General features: G+C 36.4%; 1 protein-coding gene across 7 annotated transcripts in view; it reads left to right on the forward strand.

The window, feature by feature from the left end:
• Positions 1 to 23,284, forward strand: part of garnl3 (GTPase activating Rap/RanGAP domain like 3) — an 83,912-nt gene that overhangs the window by 39,441 nt on the left and 21,187 nt on the right. For 5 of the 7 annotated variants that reach the window (XM_036214389.1, XM_024299169.2, XM_024299168.2 and 2 more), the window contains exons 3-17: positions 10,380 to 10,454; positions 11,025 to 11,124; positions 12,492 to 12,610; positions 13,061 to 13,125; positions 17,276 to 17,339; positions 17,459 to 17,485; positions 17,610 to 17,685; positions 18,402 to 18,500; positions 18,588 to 18,691; positions 20,075 to 20,183; positions 20,255 to 20,300; positions 20,383 to 20,489; positions 20,570 to 20,685; positions 20,965 to 21,087; positions 23,151 to 23,225. In XM_036214389.1, coding sequence (XP_036070282.1) covers positions 10,380 to 10,454; positions 11,025 to 11,124; positions 12,492 to 12,610; positions 13,061 to 13,125; positions 17,276 to 17,339; positions 17,459 to 17,485; positions 17,610 to 17,685; positions 18,402 to 18,500; positions 18,588 to 18,691; positions 20,075 to 20,183; positions 20,255 to 20,300; positions 20,383 to 20,489; positions 20,570 to 20,685; positions 20,965 to 21,087; positions 23,151 to 23,225 — 1,305 coding nt within the window. The remainder of the gene's footprint in view (positions 1 to 10,379; positions 10,455 to 11,024; positions 11,125 to 12,491; positions 12,611 to 13,060; positions 13,126 to 17,275; positions 17,340 to 17,458; positions 17,486 to 17,609; positions 17,686 to 18,401; positions 18,501 to 18,587; positions 18,692 to 20,074; positions 20,184 to 20,254; positions 20,301 to 20,382; positions 20,490 to 20,569; positions 20,686 to 20,964; positions 21,088 to 23,150; positions 23,226 to 23,284) is intronic. The other 2 variants (XM_024299170.2, XM_024299173.2) reach the window with 1 other exon arrangement.

Consider the following 23,284-nt stretch of genomic DNA (forward strand, 5'->3'; position numbering starts at 1 on the left):
TCTACGTGACCCTCCGGTGGGAGTCCATATTCTGACGCCTTTAGCCCGAGTCAGCACATTAGTCAGAGCTGCTGCTATATAAAAACATATATATCAATTTAGTGGGGTCTGCTGGGCTCTGACTTCTCCACAAGTACGGATAATTGGGTGCTGTCAGCAATTGCATGGCTAACAAAACATTTTCTTTGATTTCAGCTGAAGTTTTCTGTTCCACAGGTTGTTATTTTGTGTCAACAATGCCACATTATGCATCATTACCTGCACTGGAGGTTTGCTTCAGCTCCTCAGCCTCTGCATGTTTACCCTTTGCTAGCATTGATGTAAATTGCATGCTTGCAGAGAAAATAATACAAAAAAAAAAAAAAGATTCGGCTTACATGAGAAAGCCAGATATTTCGTTATCCTGTGTGCTTTGTGGAACATAAATAAATAAAAGGAAGCGGGCAGGATGTGGAAAACTATAGATGTTTGAAGCGAAGATAAAGGGGGCTTTAAGTGCACAATCAATATGTCTTAAAGCTCTGAAATGATTTTGAAAAGTGAGGATCAAAGAGTCTCTGTTTGTTGAAGCATCAACCGGGTTGATGGAAAACAAAGCAGAATGCAGATTTGGGTCGTAATGGGTTTGCTGAAAGAAAAGAATGGATTATTTAAAGAAAAAAGAAAATTAAATTTGCTTTGCTCTGTAAAATCTGACTCATCAGACGGTCTGACGCTCTGAGATATTTATGTGGATGGATATCTCTGGAAGTTTTTCCCTGAATCAGTGTTCCAGCTTTTTACTGTCTGGACGTACAAATACTGTCTGGTTTTAAGAGAGTATTTGTTTCTTTCTCTGTGGTACTTTGAGCACTTACAGATAATTAACTTTTATTTTTTAATGGACCAAAGCTGCTCTTATAAAAAACATTCATTCAAGCATTTTTTTATATAATTTTATTGATGTTTCCTATTAAAAAAACCCCCAGTCCATAAATCTGATTAAAAAAGCAGAAAAATAAAAAATACTAGCTAAAAGTTATCATTATTAAGGTGGAAATTCTTTCAAATGACTAATTTTCAGACCCAACTGTTATTTTTACCTTAATTTAATTCTGATTAACGTATCTATTTCACCACAGGGCGTCTTTCAAATATCTACTGTGGATATTTTTAATGTTTTAAATTTATTTTCATCTTTTGCTGCAAAAACTTAAATTAAACTTAGGTAACAAATCTTTCTTAACATTTTATTCAGCTAGTTTCATATTAGCAAACACTTCTTTGTTTCGTTTATTTTTACATCAGTCTCAGGAAAGTCTGCAATCGGGATTTATGACGGTTTTCTTGAGTCACAGTGACTTAGAGATCAGACTTTTTTATTTTTTTTATTTATTTTTATTTTCAAAGCAAGTTTTCTTTTGGGAAATATTAATTGGGAGGGTGTCCCACAATACTGTCGGTTTAATTCGTGGAAGTTGGAAAGTTCAAAATTGAAAAACTGTCCTACTTGGTTCTGTTGTCACTCACACTGCAAAATATTTGGTAGTTGCAAAAGTTGAAAATCTTGTTTTTAGACATTCAACATATTTTACATCTTTTTTCAAAAGCAGCAAAGTTAAGATCTTTTTCTTTTAGCTAGGATCTAAAAATAGGGAGAATTAATATTAAAATGAGTCTCACAGTTATTTTGTTCCATACTTTTGACAAAAGAAAATACAGAGCCCCTAAAGGGACATCGGAAAAAAAAAAAAAAAAAAAAATACTAACTGGTGGGCACCACTTACTAACTGGTGCGCACCTGATTTAAGATTAAAAAAAACTCTTTTTGGTTCAGTTTTAAGGATTTAAAAGTTCATTAAATGTCAATTTAGATTCATTGTCATTATCTCAGAAACAAAAATTTACATTTATGTTCTGACCTCGGGCTCTGTTATGTCTCAGATGTTACCGCCGGAGTCTTTATGTAACTTTGAACGTGCGAGAGGAAATCCCACTGGAGACGATCATGTCCGACCTCTACGGTCTGGCCTCTGCGACGTTCCAAATCCGTTTCGTTAGGTTCAAATTTTTGTGAAGTTGTAGCTATTAATGACCTAAATTATAATAAATGGCGAGTTATCGCATAAACTTACATGAGCCAATCTAAGGCCAAAGGGAGTCATCTGCCGTTGCTAGACCGCTCGCCATGGGAGCTCGGGGTAAGAATAAATACTGATTTTAGACTTTTTTTCAGGATTAATTGAGTTTGGCCACCTCATGCTAAGATTGTATTCTCCTTTTGTTTATATTTTGTTTGAAAACTAGTCAGATTCCCCAATTACAGTAGTTTTTGTGTCACTGTAATCAAAACCAAAATCAGGTGCATAAAAACTCTTTTGCTTAGAACTAGAAAAACAATACTTATCATTGAGCTGTATAGCTTTCTGTTCTATTTAACAGTTTTTTAAGCTTATTTTCCCTTTTTGAAAGCTTATGTTAAACTCCTTGTTTCTAGATATTTTATTATATGATTTCTTGTTATGTAAAAATTACTTTCTGTATGACCAACAATTTGACTGACTTTTAGGGATTTAGGTATTCTCTTCCAATTTTTAGACACACTTTATTTGTCATATCATAATCAATTTAAACCCACATTTTGTGCAGCATAATAATATTTAAATCGCTGAAGGTTCTTATTCATCCAGTGTATGTTAATTTCCAGAATCTTTTTTTGAAGTGTAACTGCTCTATAGTACCATAAACATATCAGGATTATAAGAAAATATTCCAAAAAAGGTAAATATTGTTTTTTTGGCACATTTTCCAGGAAATGTATGATGTTCAGCTTTTCAAAATCTAATAAATCCCAGAGTTAATTGGAGTTAAGTGTCGTATTATTCTAAACGTCAAATATTTTTTGCCTTTTTTTTTTAAATAGATTTTGATTTCTTGTGTTTTATGAATGACTCACAGACTGGGACTTGTAACCAGCAGCTTCAGGCTGTGGTCACAACTCGGTGATGTCAGGTATCTGATGTAAAACTTTAGCTCCAAAGCAGTTTACTTTGGTTATTAGCCTTATAGACTAAAATCAAATACAAATATTTAATTATATGAAAATGTATGGTCCATTTTTTCTTCTATTTTTTCAGTCAAACATAAAGAATTTTAATATTTATAATTCACATGAGCAGGTTTTGCCCTACCATGAGGAAACACTGCTTGTGTTTTTATTTATATTAGAATCAAACAGAAAAATATTATTTACGCATATTTTTATAGAAACACATTTTCCAACAGTTCCGCCCCTGCTCACCCTGAACAGGATGTATTAGGGAGGGAAAATGGACTGCTGGGTAGATATTTTCCGATGCATTGCACGTCTTTTGTCATGGTGATTGCACCAGGAGCGCTTGAAGTCACAGAAAGGCTTCAACTGTGCATTACATAACATTTTTTATGGAGAAAAAGATAAATGGGACTTTTATTTTCAGAGCCAGAGGCGTCGATAGTGGCTCATCCCGTTTCCCATCTGGATGATTTGAATGAACACGCCGTTTAACAAAGAAGTTTAAAAATGGAAAGTAGGAAGAAGAGAATGGTAATTCCTCTTTTTGGATCGTCTTTCCGTTTCATTTTCAAAAACCTGTTTTTTTTTCTCCATCACATCCCTCCTTTCTCTGTGCCTTTGCACCTGCCTCTTTCCCTCCTTCCTCTCTCTGTTTCTGCAGGATTGTGCGAATGCATGCTCTTATTAAGTCACAAAACTATTGCAGTCGAGAAAGTATTGATCGAGTTTTCTGACAAAGGCCGCTCCTTTATTCCTGGGACTTTATGTCATTTCCCAAAGTGGAGGCTAATAAAGCTGTTGCATAAGAAAGACTAATGTCTGTAAAACTGCTCTTTTCCCAGGGGGGGTTATGCACTGTGGCTATCCGTCTTTTATTATTATCCTTTCTTCATTGCCATTACACATTTGCTGTCCCTCTGACCACATCTTTCTCTTCTGGCCATTCCTCTTCTACTGCTCCCAGCAGTAACAAGGTGTTTCATGGCTGTTTGTTAAAACACAGAAGCCTGAAAGGGTCCCTCTATACCCCGCTGGTTCCTATTAGCATCTGCCGGTCCACGGGGACTCGTTGGAGTGCAGCTTCCCCTTCTTCCCAACTCTTCTGGTTGGAAGTGATGGCTGTTCGTGCGTGTGCATAAACACCCACACAGCCTCCCCAGAGCACCTCATCTCTCCCCTCCAAACATTTTTCAATCTTTCTCCCCAAATCCTATTTGCACCCTTCATAGCAAACACTCATCTGGTGTTTCTTCTCAAGTGCATTCACCAGGGAGGTGGAGCGTGGCTCTGTCTGACTGCGGCGGTGGTTTCCTCTCCATTATGCCGCTGCCGGACAGGTAATGTCGAGAGAAATTGAAGGGGATGAAGTTCCATGGACTCGGTGTTTTGTTTTCCATTTTCTTGCAGGAGGCAAAAAAACAGGCGACAGCAGTAAATATGTTTGTTCTCAGACCTATTAATATGCGTCAGACAGGAGAAAGCGCAGCCGCTCCTGTTGCCACTCCAAAGACGGATAATTATTTCACAGAAACCCCTTTTTTTATCAGAGCTTCACACCTGCAGTAAACACAGTGAAGTTCACAAAGTAAACAAGCTTTCCAAACTTTTACTGCCTGTATAACTGCTTTTTTGTATTATTTAATTGGAGAGCAATTATAAATGCTTTGTTTTACTCTTTTTATATTCCAAACTGATTCTAACATCAACTATTTAAAAATTTAAATGAGTTTTCTTAAAATTACAACACTCAACCTGCCTCTTCAGTTTGGTTTGACTGACTTTATTTTTACCAGTTTTGACATTTCTGTTTTATTATCTTCCTGTTAGTGTGTCACAAGTGTTGTTTTCGGTTTTAGTTCGGCTGTAAAAGGAGATGTTGAGCAGTGCGACTTTGAATAATGTAATGAAAGTAATATCTCTCTGGACTGCAACAGCTTGCCATTAATTTCCAAGCAGCATATGAGTTGTCTCGCATGATTAAGCTAAAATTGAAAACATCTATTTTTTTTTAAGTGTTTAAAAATGGTGTCTACTATAGTATTTTCATGCAGGGTGAGCTGGGGTAGACTCTATGACCCTAATAGACTGAGGCAGCAATAGAAAACTGATAGATAGATTTATAGATACTTTGAAAAAAAAAAAGATTTTCAATGGTTTCTTGGTACCATTTTTAAATTTAGTTCATATCAACCCATTAACTTCCAGTGTGTAGCAGTTTTAAAAAACAAAAGTCCATACCGTACATGCCGGCGCAGTTCACCAAGTATCCTGTAGGTGGCTCGTTAAGCAGCTTCATCAGTCTTATTCAATTCAGTGTGAAATTCTTCACCTTTACGACACAAAAGAACATTCTTACAGTTTAATTTCCCATTTTTTTCCATTTATACATTTGGTTTCCCTTGAAGCAATTGTGGGATATATATATTTATGAAACTCATCTCTTATATTTGAATTCAAGATTGCGCCAACATTTGGAATGCTCTTATCGACGTGCTTCAACAACTTTCACCCCTTTTTTTTACCCCAGCCGCTTTCCCTACTAAAGTGTTTTTAACATATTCTTCTAAGTACTTAATTTTTTATGGGTATGTATTTCAATATCCAGTAAGAAATGTGTTACAGTTTATGATCTGACTGTTTTGTCAGGAAAACAAAAATACTAAATAACTACAAAAGAACCCATTCACAGTCTTATGGTTTCTATTATCTTGTTGCCTTTTACACTTATTGGCTTTTTTTGCAGCCACTGAACACTTATTTTTTACTACGTTATTTATTGTTTAGTGCAGCTGCTTTTACAGCTCTATTGTAACAAATTTATTTGCTTTTTGTGAGATCAATAAAGATCTTATATCTTCCACTTTACAACACATTTTATACCTACTTTTATTCGTAAGTTTTTTGACATTGCAAACATCTTCTGGTGTTTGGGTTTTTTTTTTCTTTTTTTTTTTTAGTGCATATCAGGCATAAACGGAGAAGTCAAAGTGAAATTGATTTCTCATTTTTATCGCAGACTTTTAAAGCAGACGGTCATCGGCAAGAATGTTTTGAATATTGTCTCTGCTGTATGAGTGAGCTCTCATCCCTCTTCCTGGTCACTGCACTGTCTGGTCCAGTAATGAGCTGCTAGAATACCACCCACTCTTCCAGCTCATAAACGCTGTGGTCTGGTTTGATACTGTATATCAGACAAAAACTGTTGGTTGCTTGAATGGAAGTCAAATGAAGGAGCTGTCAGTGCGTACCCACATATTTCTTACTTTACTAAACCGTTTGCATTCCTTGGTGCTTTTTATAAGAATAAAGGTTGCTTGCTTATGACTTTTCCTGCTCGTCCTCTTTAGCTCAGTTTCCCCAGACTATTTTCAAACCATCTGGACAGTGTCTGCAGGGTGCACAACCCTATAAAATATATAAATCTTTAAAACGTGGTGGTAAAAAAAAACAAAAAAATTATCTTAAGGAAAAAAGCCAAGCATGACAGGCAAAAGGGTCAAAGTGTGAAGGGCAAAAAGACAGGCAGAGGGGCTGTAAATGCAGGAAGAGGGCCTGTTGCTAGGCAACAAAGCATCAATCAGGAAGACAAATGTAGGGGGTTGAAAGCGATACGTGATGGGGAATATATTGTTTATGCAGATGTCCATATGTTACAGCCTAAAAAGGTAAAGGATAAAAAACATATTTGTAATTTTAATTTAGTTGTGAGTGATCAGCAACGATAAAATATAATAATTTGTAGAGGTGAAAACAATACAAAAGCATGTTTTATAAACTGTGGTTTTTCAATATTCCCTAAAACACTAGTATGGAATTCTTCAGGGAACATTTTAGATTACTTTACAATTTTTTAAGGTAATGGGATAATTATTGTTTTTAGAAAAGGTGAAAATGAAGAGCTATAAAAAACTAGTAAAGCTAAAAAAAAGCATTTGTGAAAACTTTAATTTACATTACTTACATAAATTAGCATTTGGTCAACAGAGACATATCAATTGTAGGACTATCTAACTTTTCCCATTGTATCCACTATTTTGGTTTTAATAAATAGATGTTTATATGCTTTATGTTTCATGAAATGACTAACTATTAGTGAAAATACATTTAAATCCATACCCAAAGACTGTTGGGACACTTCATTAGGCTTAAGTGCAGCCAGGTAATTTCATTCTGTTACTGGAAATGTTTGATTTCAGGGAAATTTACCCTGAGGAAAAGATGATGTTCTCTACGAACAGATGGCATTATTAATATGTTTGGTAACAATGTGGCAGCACGCCAAGAATTGTGTGAAAGAACTTTATATTCTATAGTTTAAATTGGCCCAAAATATAATAAGTAAAACAAGAAATACAAGTCATTTTTTTTTTAAGAAATACTGTCTGCAGATCGGCAGGAGTTCTTCAGAAATTCTCCTCTGGGTTGTGGGTGGGACTCCGCTAAATTCCCAGCATCCCTTTGTTTACATTCTTTCCTGCTAGCTTATAGCACCTCACCAGCCTAAGCTAACATTGGTGTACCAAAAAATTCCATTTGGCGCTCTTGTTAAACTATGGTGTAGTTCACACCAGACGCAAAGAACCGCAATCTGTTCGTTTTGCTGCCTGTTTTATATTTTGCGCGATTTGCATCAATCCTGGCAGGAAATTACACCAAGACACACGAGAAAAATGGTCAGTTTTCAAATTTTAACACATTTTTCACAATAAAATACAGCAATTGACAAATCTGGTCATATTTTTGTATCTCACTAACTTTGTATCTAACTGTAGAGATGAAAATAAACACAAAAAACAGACACTGAGACTCACGGTTCACGCAAAAAATGATCCAGACGCAGAAACAAACGCTGCACTGCGCGTCTGGTGTGAACTACACCAGAGGTTAACAAGAGAGCAAAACGTAAGCAACTTCCGTTCCGCGGCGCTTCCGCGTGCAGCGTAAACCCGGCGTTAGAGGCAGACGGCAGCTCAGAAAAATTAAGACGTTAATGGATCGATTTGTCTGCAAGTGGATGCTTCAGACATGAACTGTGTCACAAACCTGATCCTAATTCAACATATTTTGAATAAAAAATACTCAGAAACACAAATTTAATCCTAAACAATTTATACATGTCCTCCGTTATGAGAAAATTGTTACAAGAATGGGGTAAAAAGCACAAAAAAGCAGATTTTCATTTGAGTGGGTCCTTAAAAAAACTGTGTTTTTATGACTCACTGAACAAAAATTAATGACAAAGCAATTTGTCAGTCTGTCGTCCATCCACTGCTTTGAGGCTTAAATTAACATTTGAACTGAGTCAAATTAATAGACTCTGGCTTTGTTATTACCAAAATGTTATGTTACGTTCACCGAAAAAAAAACACATTAATTTATTTCTGAAAATCCTTTCATGTATTTTTTTTTATGAAAACCAACTCGAATACATTGTGTTCTTGTCCTCTGCCCTTTCTTTTTCACTCACAAAAACCATTACCTGTCCCATTTCCCTCTCCAGTGCTGTGGTGGAGAAGGTGAGTCAGCAAAACAGATAATTGGAGTGATAAGGTGTGGGTTTCTCAGGGAAGGTAACTCCAACTCATGAGAGTTCAGTGAGCAACAAGGACCTAAAACACATTTCCCAGTACGTTTTAGGGTTTTCGTGACACAGAATTTCAAATTCGACTCATATCTAAAACATACTGAATCCTTGATGCAGTTCTTAATATCACAAGGTAAAAGTGAAAAGAAACTTTTACCTCACAAAAATCGCTGCTCAAATCTGTATCAGATAATAAAGAGATAAAAAAACAGCTGTAAAAGTTAAATAAAATTGTAAATTGTAAAAAAAAAAGACAAAGGTGCACTGACTATTTTTTACATACATAAAGGGGTTCATCTTTATTAAATATATAACATGTTTTTCATTCTTAGAGAACTGCATATCCCACAAAAAGTTTTTTTGGTTTAATACATGCATCTTTAAAAAAAAAAAAAAAAAATGGTGGGTCTAAAAAAGTTCATGTTTATAGTCACAGCAGGGCCAGTCGATTGGCATAAGTACCACAGATATGTGAGGAAGAAGAGAGAAAGGTTGCTGAAAGGTTTTGCATAAACAAACACGGGTTAGATGCAGGTTGATGTGAGTCCTTCCACAGGAAACATTGTGTGTAGATGCTTGATGCTTCACCGGCGGGCGGTGTTCATCTTTGTGAAAGATGCACTCACAATCACTACTGTCCATCCTTCACACAATCTTTTACAATTTACACCTTAACTCTGCAAATGCTTGGAGCGATTAGTGTGATGCTGAAAGAGAAACTTTAGCTTTGCTAGTGTTTTTATGCATTTTGATGTCTTTGCAGAGACTTTTGTGTTGTCCCTTGAGAAATCTAGCGAATTCAACAAAGAAATAAAAAAGACAAGTATCTGTTTGAGGTGCTAACTGAAAGTTTTCTGATGTGTAATAATGATAAATTATAGGATCATGTATTGGCAATAGTCTCACGATACAGTGTGTATCGCGATATACATGTCATTGAACGATACGTATCCCGATATATCCCAAGATAGTCCACGACTATATGTCACAACTTTTTTTTTAATTTAAGAAACATTTAAATAGAAAACAAAAGTAAGGCTGAACTACATGGTTGCTTTTAAACAATAATTAAATATCGTCTTTGCAGTATTTTAAATCGATACAAGTATTACCAAAAAAAGTATTGTTATATTTCACTGAATTTCACACCAGGCGCGCAGTGCCGCGCATTATTTCGCCGTCTGGTCTATTTTGTGCTAAAGCGATCCGCGTCAATTCTTGCAGGAAGTTGCATCATCATCATCACATTTTCAAAATATAACTAATTTTTCACAATAAAATACCACGATTGACAAATATGATCATGTTTTTGTATTATAGCAGATTTTAGGAATTAAAATAAACGCACAGTCACAACACACTTAATTAAAAATGTCGACCTACTAACTACTTCCTTCTTCTTAGCAGAAACATGGGGTAATATTTTCGGTTATTAACTTACCCATGATGGCAAAAATGAAAAAAAAAGCTCTAGATGAAGCACCTGTTGACCGTCGTGGAAAAAAGCGTGTTTGGTGTAAATGGATGGTGGATGCCGCGCCCCCTCCTCTCCGCGCCGCTTCTGCGTCCAGTGTGAACCTAGCGTAATAAAGTAAACTATCAATAAGTAGTTGTCAGATCACTTATCATGCTGTGGGATAGTTCTTGCTGTCACATAGGAACTACTATTTTCATCTTGTCCACAACCTTCAAATTAATTAACTGTCTTCCATAAGCAGATATAAAGATATCTAAATCTGTTTGTCTCTGTGTCTCTCTCAGTTGATTTCCAGTGACGCAGATGGAGCCATTCAGAGAGCAGGACGCTTCAGGGTGGAGAATGGATCATCAGATGAGGTGTGTCCACTAGAGAACAGTTATATGATCAAATGAGAAGCAACTTTGAAACATAAGACCGAAGAAACCCTCTCAACTTGTTCAATGACCAAGTAACTAATGAGGTATAAAAAACACCAACAGTCTATTTATTTTAGGGAAACACTTTATAATAAGGTATGAATACTTGGTGTCTAATTGTAGCAAGGTATATTAATATATATACACTATATTATCAAAAGTATTCGCTCATATGATCAGAATTAGGTATCCTAATCACTTTATAGTAATTTTTTTTTTCAATACACCTGCTACTTTACGAAATTTTTCATCCTTGTGTGTTTTTTTCCGCCTTTTCCAAAACTTTTAACATTTTTTTTTATTGTTCTCAAATATGTTTGTAATATTATTGAGATAAGAGATAACTGAATAAGACAACATGAAGTACTGCAGCTCAATTTCTGCTCTCACAATCCTGAATTCCTGCAAACAGTTTCCCGCAGAGTCAAGTGCTGTTATGTCTCGAGCTTTGACCAACACCGTGACGTTGCAGTGTGTGTCTTTGTGTGTGTGTGTGCACGCCACCAACAGACTTCAGCCTACACCCCGGGAACCTGGAGGAGAACAGATGTCCATTTGGAGAATCCAGAATACCACACCAGATGGTTTTTCAAATACTTTTTGGGAAAAGGTCAGTGCTGCTCTGTTCAAACACAGAGGTAGTTTAAGGAGACAGATAACCGTGGATGAGGTTAAGACGGAGGCTATTAGCCGAGGCTGCAGAAATCAAACATCCTCTGAGTGTCTTCTCTGGTCCAGAGAAATCTTCTTATCTTACAAAGTCAGCCCCGTCTCCCTGCTGCACTGCTCTTCATTAAAGCTAAAAACTTATTAACATCCAGTCATTTACCAAATAGAAGCCTCCGCCTCTCTCTAAATTCATTCTGCAGCTGGGGAGGAGGCTGATGGGATACATAAGTCTCAATAGACAAATTAGGTTTACAGTAAAAACTTCTTCTGAAATGTCCACTTCATCCCACAAAGAGAAGATATGTTTTTGAAATAAATCTCAGTGAGCACCGTGTGTTGTCAGGATGGCTCTGTAGAAAGAAAATTATTTTTATTTTTATTTTTTTTTCATTTCCACAAAAAACCAAAAACAAAAGATATTAGACAAATTCTTTTTTGCCATTTTTTTTCCTCCCCTTTTATATTCTTTGGATAAAACAAACAAGGTTCAGAGTAAAAAAATATATTAGTTGGTTTAATAAAATATTGAAAAAATTTAAATACTGAAATACGGAATTAAAAGATTGAGATAAGGTTTAGAACCTAAAATGAACACATATTTGGAGCAAAAACATCCTGTTCTGCTGCACTCAAGGCTGGTGGTGCTATAGCACATCCCCTTTAAAGTGAGCCATGTCTCAATAATTTTGGCTGGACCTGGTTGGACCACTGCTGAGCCATCTGTGTCTCACAGCCGGAGCAGAGCTGACGGCACACGATGAACCGGAGGCCGCCTCCTGCGTGACGGAGCACCGACAGTAACAGGAGGACTTCATTCTTAGCTTCCTTCTGATTGAGTGTAGACACTTAAAAGTGTGTCTTTGACTCTCAAAGAACGAGGCTCAAGCATCCACAGTCTAGAAAGTATCCGATTGCAGCACAGCCTTGTAAAGTAATTGCTTCCCCAAAGCATAAAAACACAGCTAATGACAAATAAACAGGCCTGGAAAGCAGCTGGAGAAAGACAGTGGAGCTGCGGAGTAAACACTCATTAGAGGAAAAGATGGTTTCAGACGAGGACAAAAACAGAGGCTGAAAAGATCCTGCGTCTAATTGGATTTGGATGTCTGTACAGCATTGTTTCTGAAGATGTTGGCCTGTTAGCTGAAGAGGCAGAAGAGTGAATGTGCGACTGGAAGAGCTGAATGACGGAGGCTCCAATATGACATTTTAACCCACAAACATAATTTCACCAGATTGATTAGAAACATAAAAAATGAAGAAAACATCTGCATGTATACAATATTTTTTTTTTGTTTTTTTTCTTAGTTCATCAGAACTATGTGGGTACAGATGCAGAGAAGAACCCTTTCTTTCTGTCCGTTGTTCTCTCGGATCAGAACAACCAGCGGGTCCCTCAGTACAGAGCCATCCTCTGGAGGAGATCGGTGAGTCTGTTTTTACCCTTTTTTTTAAATTAGCCCTAAAAGTTTTGACTTCTTTCTTCTTTTCAGTAACCATACACGTGACGTTGCATGTGAGATGTCTGTTTATTATGTTTGTTTGCTGTTTAGTGATTTAGTTACGCGAAGAAGAAGAAGAAAAAGAAGATAGCTGAGATTTAATTTTAGCCTCCAGCCTCGTCTGGAACCTGATTAGGGCGGTGCACCTCCGCTGTCTGATCACATTGATTTGTCTTGTTTCTGTCAGACTCTAACTGGAGCAATATGTTTGTGCTGCAACAGACCTGATTGAAAACTTTTCCAAGTTTTTTGGTCTAAGTTACTTCTGGGATGTATTTAAATTACTTTTTATCTCTAACAAGGATCATAAACTATGTTTAAAAAAGTTTTTTTGTACTAAAGTGGTAAACATTAAACCTGTTCTTGTCGTTTCAGGGCACTTTGAAGATCAGCCTCCCCTACAGTCCGACCAAAACACTATCAGTCAAGTCCATCCTCAGGTGAGGAATAGAGCCTGAAGACAGAAACAGACAATTCATTACCTTTTGTGGTATTGATGCCGTTAGCTCATTCTTTTCTGATCATCTGGTGTTTCTGGGCGTTATTTAAGTTGGAGGCCAAAAACAAGGTCAAAAGAACTTTCAAACTCCAGATCTGGATCCTCTGCAGGTTTACATTTAAGTTTTTATTTGCCCTGTTTAGACGATTGAAAGTCTTTTGAGCAAATAGTCCATTGCAAGCTTTGATAGTGTCAACCACTAAAACCTCTGATTTCCTATTTCTGTCATTTTATTATGCTTGAAAATATGTTTAATTTTCATCTTCTATTCTTTACTTTCTTCCTGCCTCTTCAATGTCCTTCAAAACTGCTGATCTCAAAGGCTATCAATCAATCGGTTCCCCCTTTACGTCAAATATCAGCTCTGCCAAAACTGCGTTTAAAGATGAAAGGATCTGCCCCGTGTCAGACACTGGAGTTCTATTTCATTCCATCAGAATCATTATTCAATCCTCTTCTTCCTCTTCCACCAATGAGTTTTCTCACTTTTGCCACAATCGTTGCAGGAAATGGAACAGAAATCAGCCTTTAGTCTTAGACTCAGACAGCTAATCTTGTTAATTCTAAATGCGCCCATCGGATGCACATTTAAGAACACGTATTTAGCCCATGGCGTTCACACTGGACTTCTTTTTCTCCTGCTGCTGTTTAATAGCGCACGTCCACTACATGGAGTTGGAAGAGGTTTTGTGCAAAATGTCAAAGCGATGCAACTCATGCTTTTTCTTTCATAGCTAGGGAGTGTAAGAATATATCGATTCAGTAAAGCATCGCGATACCTCATTTGACGATACTTGTATCGGTTTAAAATGCCGCCAAGACAATATTTATTAATCATGTATGGGCAAAAATTTAGTTCAGTATCTTTAATTTTCTAATCGCTAGTTAGCAGCACACCACACAAAGTCTCTTTGAGCAGCTCTACATTGTACCTAACTGTCTTGAGATAGATGTAAACTCGATGTGAACTTCAAGTCTTGCTGTTGTTGTTGTTAAATATTAAGGAAATGAGGCATTTACAACTCAGTTTTAACTAAGAATGAGAACTGAACTGAAAATCTGTGCCAAGCTGGGACTGGTATCGTATAAAAATGCAGTTTTTGGTGCTTCTTGGCTCATATATATATATATATATATATATATATATATATATATATATATATATATATATAATCTTTGTATAATATATATATATATATATATAATATATATATGTATACACATATATATATAATATGTACATGTATATATATATGCATATATTATATATATATATATATATTGTATAAGATAATTCAGCAACCTCAATTTATCTGTGACAAAGCACCTTATTTTCTCTTCTGGTTAAGGCTCATTTAATATTTATGTTTTTTTTTCATATGCTGAAAAATATAAAAAATATGGTTAAATATTGTCTCTGGTATTGCGCTGTATCGTGATTTGTATTGTATCGTAATACATGTATTACGATACGTATCGTATTGAGACAGGTGTATCGTGATACCTATCATAGCACCAGACACTTGCCAATACACGCTCCTATTCATAGCTCTATTCCAATGTATAAAAGACCTGGCGTCATATAATTTTATGTTGACACTTCCTTGAAGTGAAAGAAACACCATTCATACACCACTACTAAATCTGAGTCCCTGATTGGTCAAAGTTTAACCTGATTTAACTGGCAATGCACCTTCAGTGGCCTTGCCTTTTGTATGTTGAGTCCAAAAACTTTCACAACTACGCATGAATGTGAGAATTTTGAAGCCTGAAATGCCTGTTTTCATAGACTTTTTATTGGAACACTGAACGCGCGTTGCTGAGGGCAGTGTGTACGTACTTCAGATACAAAACCCTTTTAGTAAACCCTCTGTAACACATAAACATTTTTCTTTACGTTTCTTCCGTGTATGTTTTAGTTTTTAATTTTTCACTCACAGCAAACAGCTCTCCTTTACATCTGTTGGACTGGACTCATGATCCTATTGAAGGCTTTCTCCTGCAGTTGTACCGCCATTCACAAATGTGATGAATAGTCCACTAACCTTGAGGGCAACCCCGACTGTTCTGAAAAAAAATTGAGGTTATTCTATGCAAGACCTTGATTAAATTAAGAATTACTAAGGAGTTTGAATCATATCTCTATAAGGGTTTTCATGGAGTCACAGTAATTCCCATTAATTGGGTTCACCTGGTCTTTTCCTCTGGAATATTTATCGGCTTCTCACATCCTAATGTCGATATTTGATACCAATTTCTGAATTTCTCACCTCATTGTGTATGAACTCATTCATCTTGTCTCTTATTTCTCGTAAATAAAGGACTATGACGTTTAGCTGAACATCTTTAAAAACACTCTTTTCCGCTCATCCGCCACCAAATATCTCAAAATAATCAGTGTGATTGAGGATCATTTCAAACACACATTTTATCCCTTGCTACATCTTTATAGAAAGTACCAACACATGTATAATGAAAAAAGCCTCACTACTGGTTTTAGATCAACCAAAGGGCTTCAACTGATTGCACAGGTCATTGACTGCTTCTGAAAACTCACACAGGAAATGGTGGCCTAGTTGCTACTGACATAAACCTCTGGCTGTAGGTCTTTAGTTCAAATCCCAATATTGACAGGAATTAATTTCAATGCAGAATATTGACAGAAATAGCCTCTCTACTGTTGTGCCCTTGAGCAAATATTTTGACCCAAATTGCTCCAGTGGAGCTTCTCAGTCACCATATTTGTAGTTGCATTTGTTTGAATCGGACACTGTAAATTGGACATCTTTGAAAAAGAGAGTTTGCTTTCAATGGATATTCCAAAAAAAAGAGGTGACAAATGCGCTTTTACTGGCATATCTGTCTCTTTTACTTGTAGAATAAATTACCAACTGAAGTCAGCATCTCTGCTTTAAGCATCCCTCTTCAGACAACATCTTCCTCAGCCCAACTTTGCACTTCTGAGCTTGTACTTTGGCCACTTCGGTAGATTTAGACAGATTTAGTGCCTCGCCACTTGGGTTTCATACCTTAACCGTGTTTCACTTGTAAGTCTCCTTGTTTAATGATCCTCAGAGGAACAAATCCAAGCAACTAATGACTTGTCTTCCACTGACTAATGTTATTGTTCACCAGTCCATCAGAAAAGCATTAGGGAGAAAGTCTGGCAGGACTAAAAGGAGAGAAGCCACAGCTCTCCAAGAGAACAAGTGCTGTGCACTTTTTGTTAAAGATAGAGTATAAGATGCAGAACTTTCTTAAAATTGTGTTGAAGATGATTATTTCAGTTTAAGTATAGCAAGTTAATTTTATTTTTTATAGTTAATAAAGAACATTTTGATGAATTTTAGAAAATACACAAAAGATTAGAAGAAATATTAAAGTTTATTTATTTAAAGAAAATCATGCTCTAGAGTGAAAATAAAATTGAAGTCCCACTCTGAATTTTTTTTTAAAAGCATTCCTAGCTGTCTTCCAAATATAATTATGTCATTTTGAGCCAAAAAAAAAAAAAAAAGCTTTTGTTTTCTTGAACAAGTTTCTGCAGAGTAGCAGTAGTTTATTTGAAATTTGCCTTTAAATTGTGGGTGGGACTATTACAACGTAACAACCCCGCCCCCCCTTCCCAGAAGAAATACTGCAATTTTAAGCTTAATTTTCTTTATATTTTTTCCTCCACTGTGAGAAAAATCCCTCAAAAACATGTTAAAACCTGGAATTTTCATCAGAGTTGAAATTTAAAGGCATAAAAGTTACTCATTGAAACAATATATTAGAATCTAGAACCCTATCAAGTCAAGAATCGTTTGTGTGGCGGTACAAAAACGTTGTGTCATGTCCTAGCAGACATTGTGTTTCTTGTATCAGATGTCGAGCTGTTGCAACAGAATATAAAAAAAGATGAATGGCTCAAAAAATAGGAAACTGTAAATTCCTCAGGCTAAACAGCTTCAAAGCTCAAGTTCCAAATGAGTAGAAATGTTATAAACCGGTTTAAAAGTTCCCCATATCAAATGAGTCTTTTCTGTTAGGCTTTAGGCCATGTGTCTTCACATTTTTCTCTTGTGTTTCAAATCTTCCTCCTCTTACAGTGCAATGAACATGGACAGGTTTGAGAGGGGCCCCAGGGAGATCCTGAATCCAGAGATTCAGAAGGTGAGAATGACCCACCAGAGACTGTTTTCAGCAGCAGACGTCTGATCAGCAATACGTAATGTCCTCTAGCTGTACTGGTGGTCAGTGTGAATAATGGCTGTTGTATCATCTTTTCCCAGGATCTGCTGGTGCTGGAAGAACAAGAGGTAGAAATGAAGAATGAATCTCTGTTTCCTGCATTTATTTTTAAAATATGTGCTATTCTGTTCTATTTCTGACAAGTAAAATATACATGATCTGTTGATTTATGTGATGATCTGATGTTTATAGGGCTCTGTCAACTTTAAATTTGGTGTGCTGTATGCCAAAGATGGACAGCTCACGGATGACGAGATGTTTAGTAACGGTAATTTCTTTCACACTTTTAATTTTCTTCCAATTTTGACTTTTCCTTAGGATTGTTAAAAACTAAGCAGGGAAAAGCAGTAATACGTGCAAAAGTTTTACTATTTTGAGTTTATCTGTCCTGGCAATGGACTGGTGATCTGTGCAGGATATACTCTGCCTTTTACCCAACAGTGAATGGGATAGGCTCCAGCAACCCTCTGACCCTGAATGGGTTTTATCATCAGAGATGTTGCCGGTGACAGCTAAAAAGCACATGCTCTTTGACATACTGGAGCTCTTTGACTGTTTGACATTTTTTTTTACCTAAATTACTGTCTGTTTGTCCAATTTTGCAGTTATTTTGTCATAGTTAGCGTGTCTCTTTTGGTAATCCTTCTTGATATTGAACTTATTTTAGAAGTTTCTTGGCATATTTGGCAGACACAGTTGTCATATTTGACAAAAAATATTCCAGTTTCCATAATTTGTCCTGGAAGTGTTGGCTCTAACTGTCAACTTTTCTTTTTTATTTCCAATTGACATTTTAAAAATAAGCTAGAAATTGACACAGGTGGATGGTACAACAATGTTGAAATGTGGCCCCTCAGGCCACACTTTGGACATGCCTGGTCTACAAGCTAATTATGCGAACCCACATTTGCTTTATTATTGATTTAAAACAAAAAGACCCAACCGGCTAGTTTAAAACTAAATTAATCTTTTTTTTGTTTCTAGAGATGGGGAGTGAGAACTTTGAGAAGTTTCTAACTCTGCTGGGTGATACCATTACACTGCAGGGATGGGCAGGTTACCGCGGAGGATTAGACACCAAGAGTAAGACTGCTGACATTGCTGCATAATTTTAGAGCATTTTAAGTATTTGCTTTAAATGTTTTTTTTATGTTGTTTATTAATCTACAGACGACACTACAGGAATCAAGTCCATCTACACGGTTTATCAAGGCCATGAGCTCATGTTTCACGTGTCCACCATGTTACCTTATTCTAAAGAGAACAAACAGCAGGTATGTTTCTCAGAAAACACAGACAATAGAAGCAACTGGACCTCAAAAGGGTGGGGTGAAAGGAAAGAAAGGACATCAATGCTCTTCTCTGCCACACAAATATTAGCGGATTCGATGTAAAAGGGTCAGCGCTTCACAAATCCGACACTTAATTGAATTTGTTGTGAAGAGCAAACACTCCTGAGGTCGATTATGAGGAACAGTCTGTGCTCCTGCTGCATCTCGATTCTCCCCTACTTAGGCAGAAAGAGGTGCATACATGAAAAATCAGCTAACTTTTTTTTCTGACTGCATTGTGCATGAAGGAAATGGCATTCAGCAGAGAAGAAAACATACAGAATTATATCTTACGTATTTCTTTAGTTGAGGTGAGGCCGTGGACCTCTCCTCTGGCTCATCGTAGCTGTGGACCTCGTCCCCAACTGTCCCCCAGTTCTATTTATAGTTGTAGAGTTAGATACAGGAGAGAGGATCCCTCCTTCATAAGGAGTTTCATAACCAGTTTAGTTTAGTCTGTTTAGTTTAGCAATCAGCTATTGTTTTTATTTAATGACTTTACCGATATGAAGCCCAATGAGACAATTGTTTTTGTGATATTGGGCTACATAAATAAAATTGAATTGAATTGAAAGTTTCTAATTTCACTGAACATTTAGGTTAGAATAAAGTTTCATAAGAAGTCTGTGTCTATTATGTTTAAGCACATTTTAGATCTAATTTTAATTACTTTATGGCACATTTTTCTAGGAAATTAAAAAAAAAATTTTTTTTAGTCTGAATATGTGATGCTATCAAAGACAAATAAATATGTAGCTCCTATTTTATTTATTTGTTTTATTTATTGGTTTATTTTTACCTTTAAGAAAATTCCCTTTTTATTTTGAGTGTTTTCTATTTGTAAACATTTTATCTTTATGTAGAAATAAATGGAAACAGACAGAAAACCTACGTTTGAATGACTGCGGCACTTCATCTGTTTTTCTCCAACATACAGTTTAATACTTCAGACTAACAAGATAAAAAACAAATTTAAAGGGGCCATACCTTGACACCAAGTGTATTTAATCTCATATTTAACTTCCTCGACCTTTATTTTTATAATAAACATTTTTTTCTTGCTAAATCCTCATATTTCTCCTGTACATCCTCACTCTTGGACATACATGCTGCTTTTGTTCCATTCAAATCCCCCCAGCAGTCAAATCCGTGATGCGTTAAGGATCATCACCTTTTATGGTTTCTTCTGAACGTCTACTTCAAATTGGGTGTTTCTGTTCTCCATCAAGCAGCTGTGGGAAAAATAATAAATGTGTGGCAATCTCAGATAAAATCCATTATTTTTAAGCTGATGTTGATGCTTCTTTGTTTTTTTCCTCCTGGCAGGTGGAGAGAAAAAGGCACATTGGAAATGACATTGTTACCATAGTATTCCAGGAGGGAGACGACACGTCGTCAACCTTCAAACCCTCGATGATCCGATCGCACTTCACCCGTATCCTTCATCCACTGAGCAAATGGTCGGAGCAGAGAACATCCATGTTTTCCTTTAACTCTTCCACTCAGATATCTTTGCATTAGTTAAATATAATTGCCAGAATGACAGTTACAGGTAATATTTACATTTATTTTACCAAAAAAATCACATTTAATCCACTCCTGAGGACCAGAAACCTTTGCTGTTTGCCTCACAGGTTAAAGATTTTCTCAGAAGAGAGCGTGCCTCTGTTTGGACCCCCGCTCCCATCTCAACCTGTATTTACTGATCACCAAGAATTCAGGGACTTTTTACTAGTCAAGCGTAAGAAAACTTACCATTTATGCAAAATAAAATCTGTCACTGTTTTTTTTTTTTTTTTAATTCGACATTTTTCCTTTCAGTAATCAATGGAGAAAAAGCCACACTGGAGACGCCAACGTTTGCCCAGAAGCGTCAGCGGACTCTTGACATGTTGATCCGTTCTCTCTACCAGGACCTCACACCTGACCTGCACAAGGTAACACATCTGAACACTTAGATTCTGCAGAATTTGAGGTTTTTGGGGTGTATTGTGTGGCTTGGCATCTGCATGCTGCACCACAGCAACAGGAATCAGACTTTTCCAGCAGAGCACCTTCTGCTCTCATCCTTTTTATAAATCTCCTGCTTTTCCTGCTTTCCTTCAAAGCTGTGTTTCACTGCTGCTCTCACCCCCTGCTGTGGCCACTCTCTAAGACCCTTTCTGTGCTTTCTCTTTTTTTTTGTGTGTGTTGCATTCTCCGTGTTCCACGTTTAGGTTCCCTTCTCTCCCCAGAACATGTTGAACCGACGGTCCTTCAGCGACGTGCTGCCGGAGTCTCCAAAATCGGCACGGAAAAAAGAGGAGGCGCGGCAGGCGGAATTTGTTCGAATAGGGCAGGTAAACACACACAGATACCTGTGGATACAAGTGTGTGTGGCGCACACACACATACACACACAACACAGCAAGGAGACACTGCAGCAAACATGTCAACAAACACCCATGAACATCCCAGCAACCTCCTGCTGTCAACACGGATGGATGACATCTCAAGGTTGAGATTAAAACCAGTTAAATATGCAACCTATTATTAATATTATCGTTAAATCCACATTCGTTCAATTTTTTTTTTATGTTTTGTTTAATCTTGCTAATAAATTCACAACAAATCTTTAACACAAGAAAACTGACTTGTAAAGTACATTAAACAAATTATAGATATTTTTTTATGCAAGATGCAGAGATAATATTCTTTTGTATATATTAATATTTAGTGATATTTACTTTATTTTGCTACTGGAGTTTCAATTTTTTAAATATCCCTTTTGATCTATTTTGAGAGCATTTTCAATAATCTTTTAATTATGATTATGCAGTTTTTAGCCAAAATCGACTGTTTTCCTGGACATAGTTTCTGCAGAGCAGCAGCAGATCAACAGAAATTCATCTCTTACTTGTAGGTGGGACTGTTGGAGCAACCCCCCCCCCTTTCGCCCCTTGAGACTTTCCCTTTTAAAAATGCTTTTTTTTGTCTGCTCCTAATTCACAACGACTTGAATAAAGAAATACTCAGAAATGCAACTTTAAGCTTAATTTTCTTTATACAAGTCGTCCATCATCAGAAAAAAACATGTTAAAAACCCCCAAAAACACATGTTTAATTCTGGTTTTGATCCATAAACCAAAATTTTCTTGTAAAAGTAAGCATTGCTTTGAGATATTTTGTTTAAAAAAAATCAATAAAGTCTAAAAAACTTTGAAAAACACTGATGGCCAAACACTGTCAGTTTCTACTGTCTCTGATGCCTGAATGCATCGGTGGTCACTCCCAGCCCACAGCACCTAAATACTTTCAGTTTTGATATCATAATTTGCATTGCTGAGGAAGAAATAAACCCAATAATTAAAGCACCCTGAAAAAAAAGGAAGTAAGTAAATTATTCAAGTGTCTCAAAACAAAAAAAACTCTTTCGGAGCCTGGATTTTCTTGAAAGAACTGATTAATTCCTTGACAGACAGCTGACTAAACCTCCAGAGAGAGGTTAAAAACTGAATAAAATTTGAATTTCGTGTCCATGGGGTTTTCTCTGACATTTTGGAAATAATTTCTTCTTTCGCATGGTTAGCTGATTAATGGGAACCTTCTTTCTTTCTTTCTTGAAGCAAAAACCTGATTAGTTTTTGGTTTAATTGTGAGTTTGTTTGCATTCTCCTGACAATAAATCATGAAGTTAAGAGCCAAGTGACCATTAAAGTTAAGTTTTAGCTAAAGAAAATGTCCAATTTTAATCTTAAGATGGTCAACGACTGAAAGGTGAGATAATGGCGTTTTTAGATGCCTAAAAACAGTAAAAAAAGCTACCTGTGTTGTGTTCGTTTTGACCCACTTTGCTCCCTAACTGTAGTTAATCTGTTGTTAATTTCCCCAGCCACGAAACCTGAAAGTCTTTGCAGGTTTGATCCTGTTTTTATGGGTGTTTTCTAAACAGTGGCTCACTGCTGAGCCTCCCAACAGTTGGTTTGTGCGGGTTTTATGATCTCCAGATTGGCTGTTTATGCAGATATGTGAGTGGTTATGGCTGACGGTGCAGCTTGAATTGGCAACGTTCAATGTTCTGATCAGATGGGCGCTACTTTATCATTCCCACAAACTGCTCGGTGCTTAAATTCCTCATTTTATGGTTGTAATGTGGGCCTACCTGTGTAATTCCTGAGACTCACGTTTATCGCTGCATGTCAGTTAGATTGATTTTAAGCCCATTTAGGGTCGGTAATCATAAAGTGTTCCTTAAATAAAACATTTCAGCATATTTAGTATCATTTTCAAGTTTTCAGTAATTTTACAAAAAAATTTAATTTCCAATAAGTAATTTTCAAAATAAAATGCATTGTCAGGTTTGATTGTATCATTGTTTTTCAAATCAAATCGAGAATTTTCATGTGAAATTTTTGTCGTTTAGGCTCTGAAACTGAAGACCATCGTGAGAGGAGACGCACCCACAAGCCTCGTGACCACCGGCCTCTGCAGAAAAGAGGTACTGACCACAAAAGCAAACTTCAAATTCAACATTTTTAAAGAAATAGTTTGAAAATT

The sequence above is a fragment of the Oryzias melastigma genome, linkage group LG12 (assembly GCF_002922805.2).
Source record: "Oryzias melastigma strain HK-1 linkage group LG12, ASM292280v2, whole genome shotgun sequence".
Classification (NCBI taxonomy): Eukaryota; Metazoa; Chordata; class Actinopteri; order Beloniformes; family Adrianichthyidae; genus Oryzias; species Oryzias melastigma.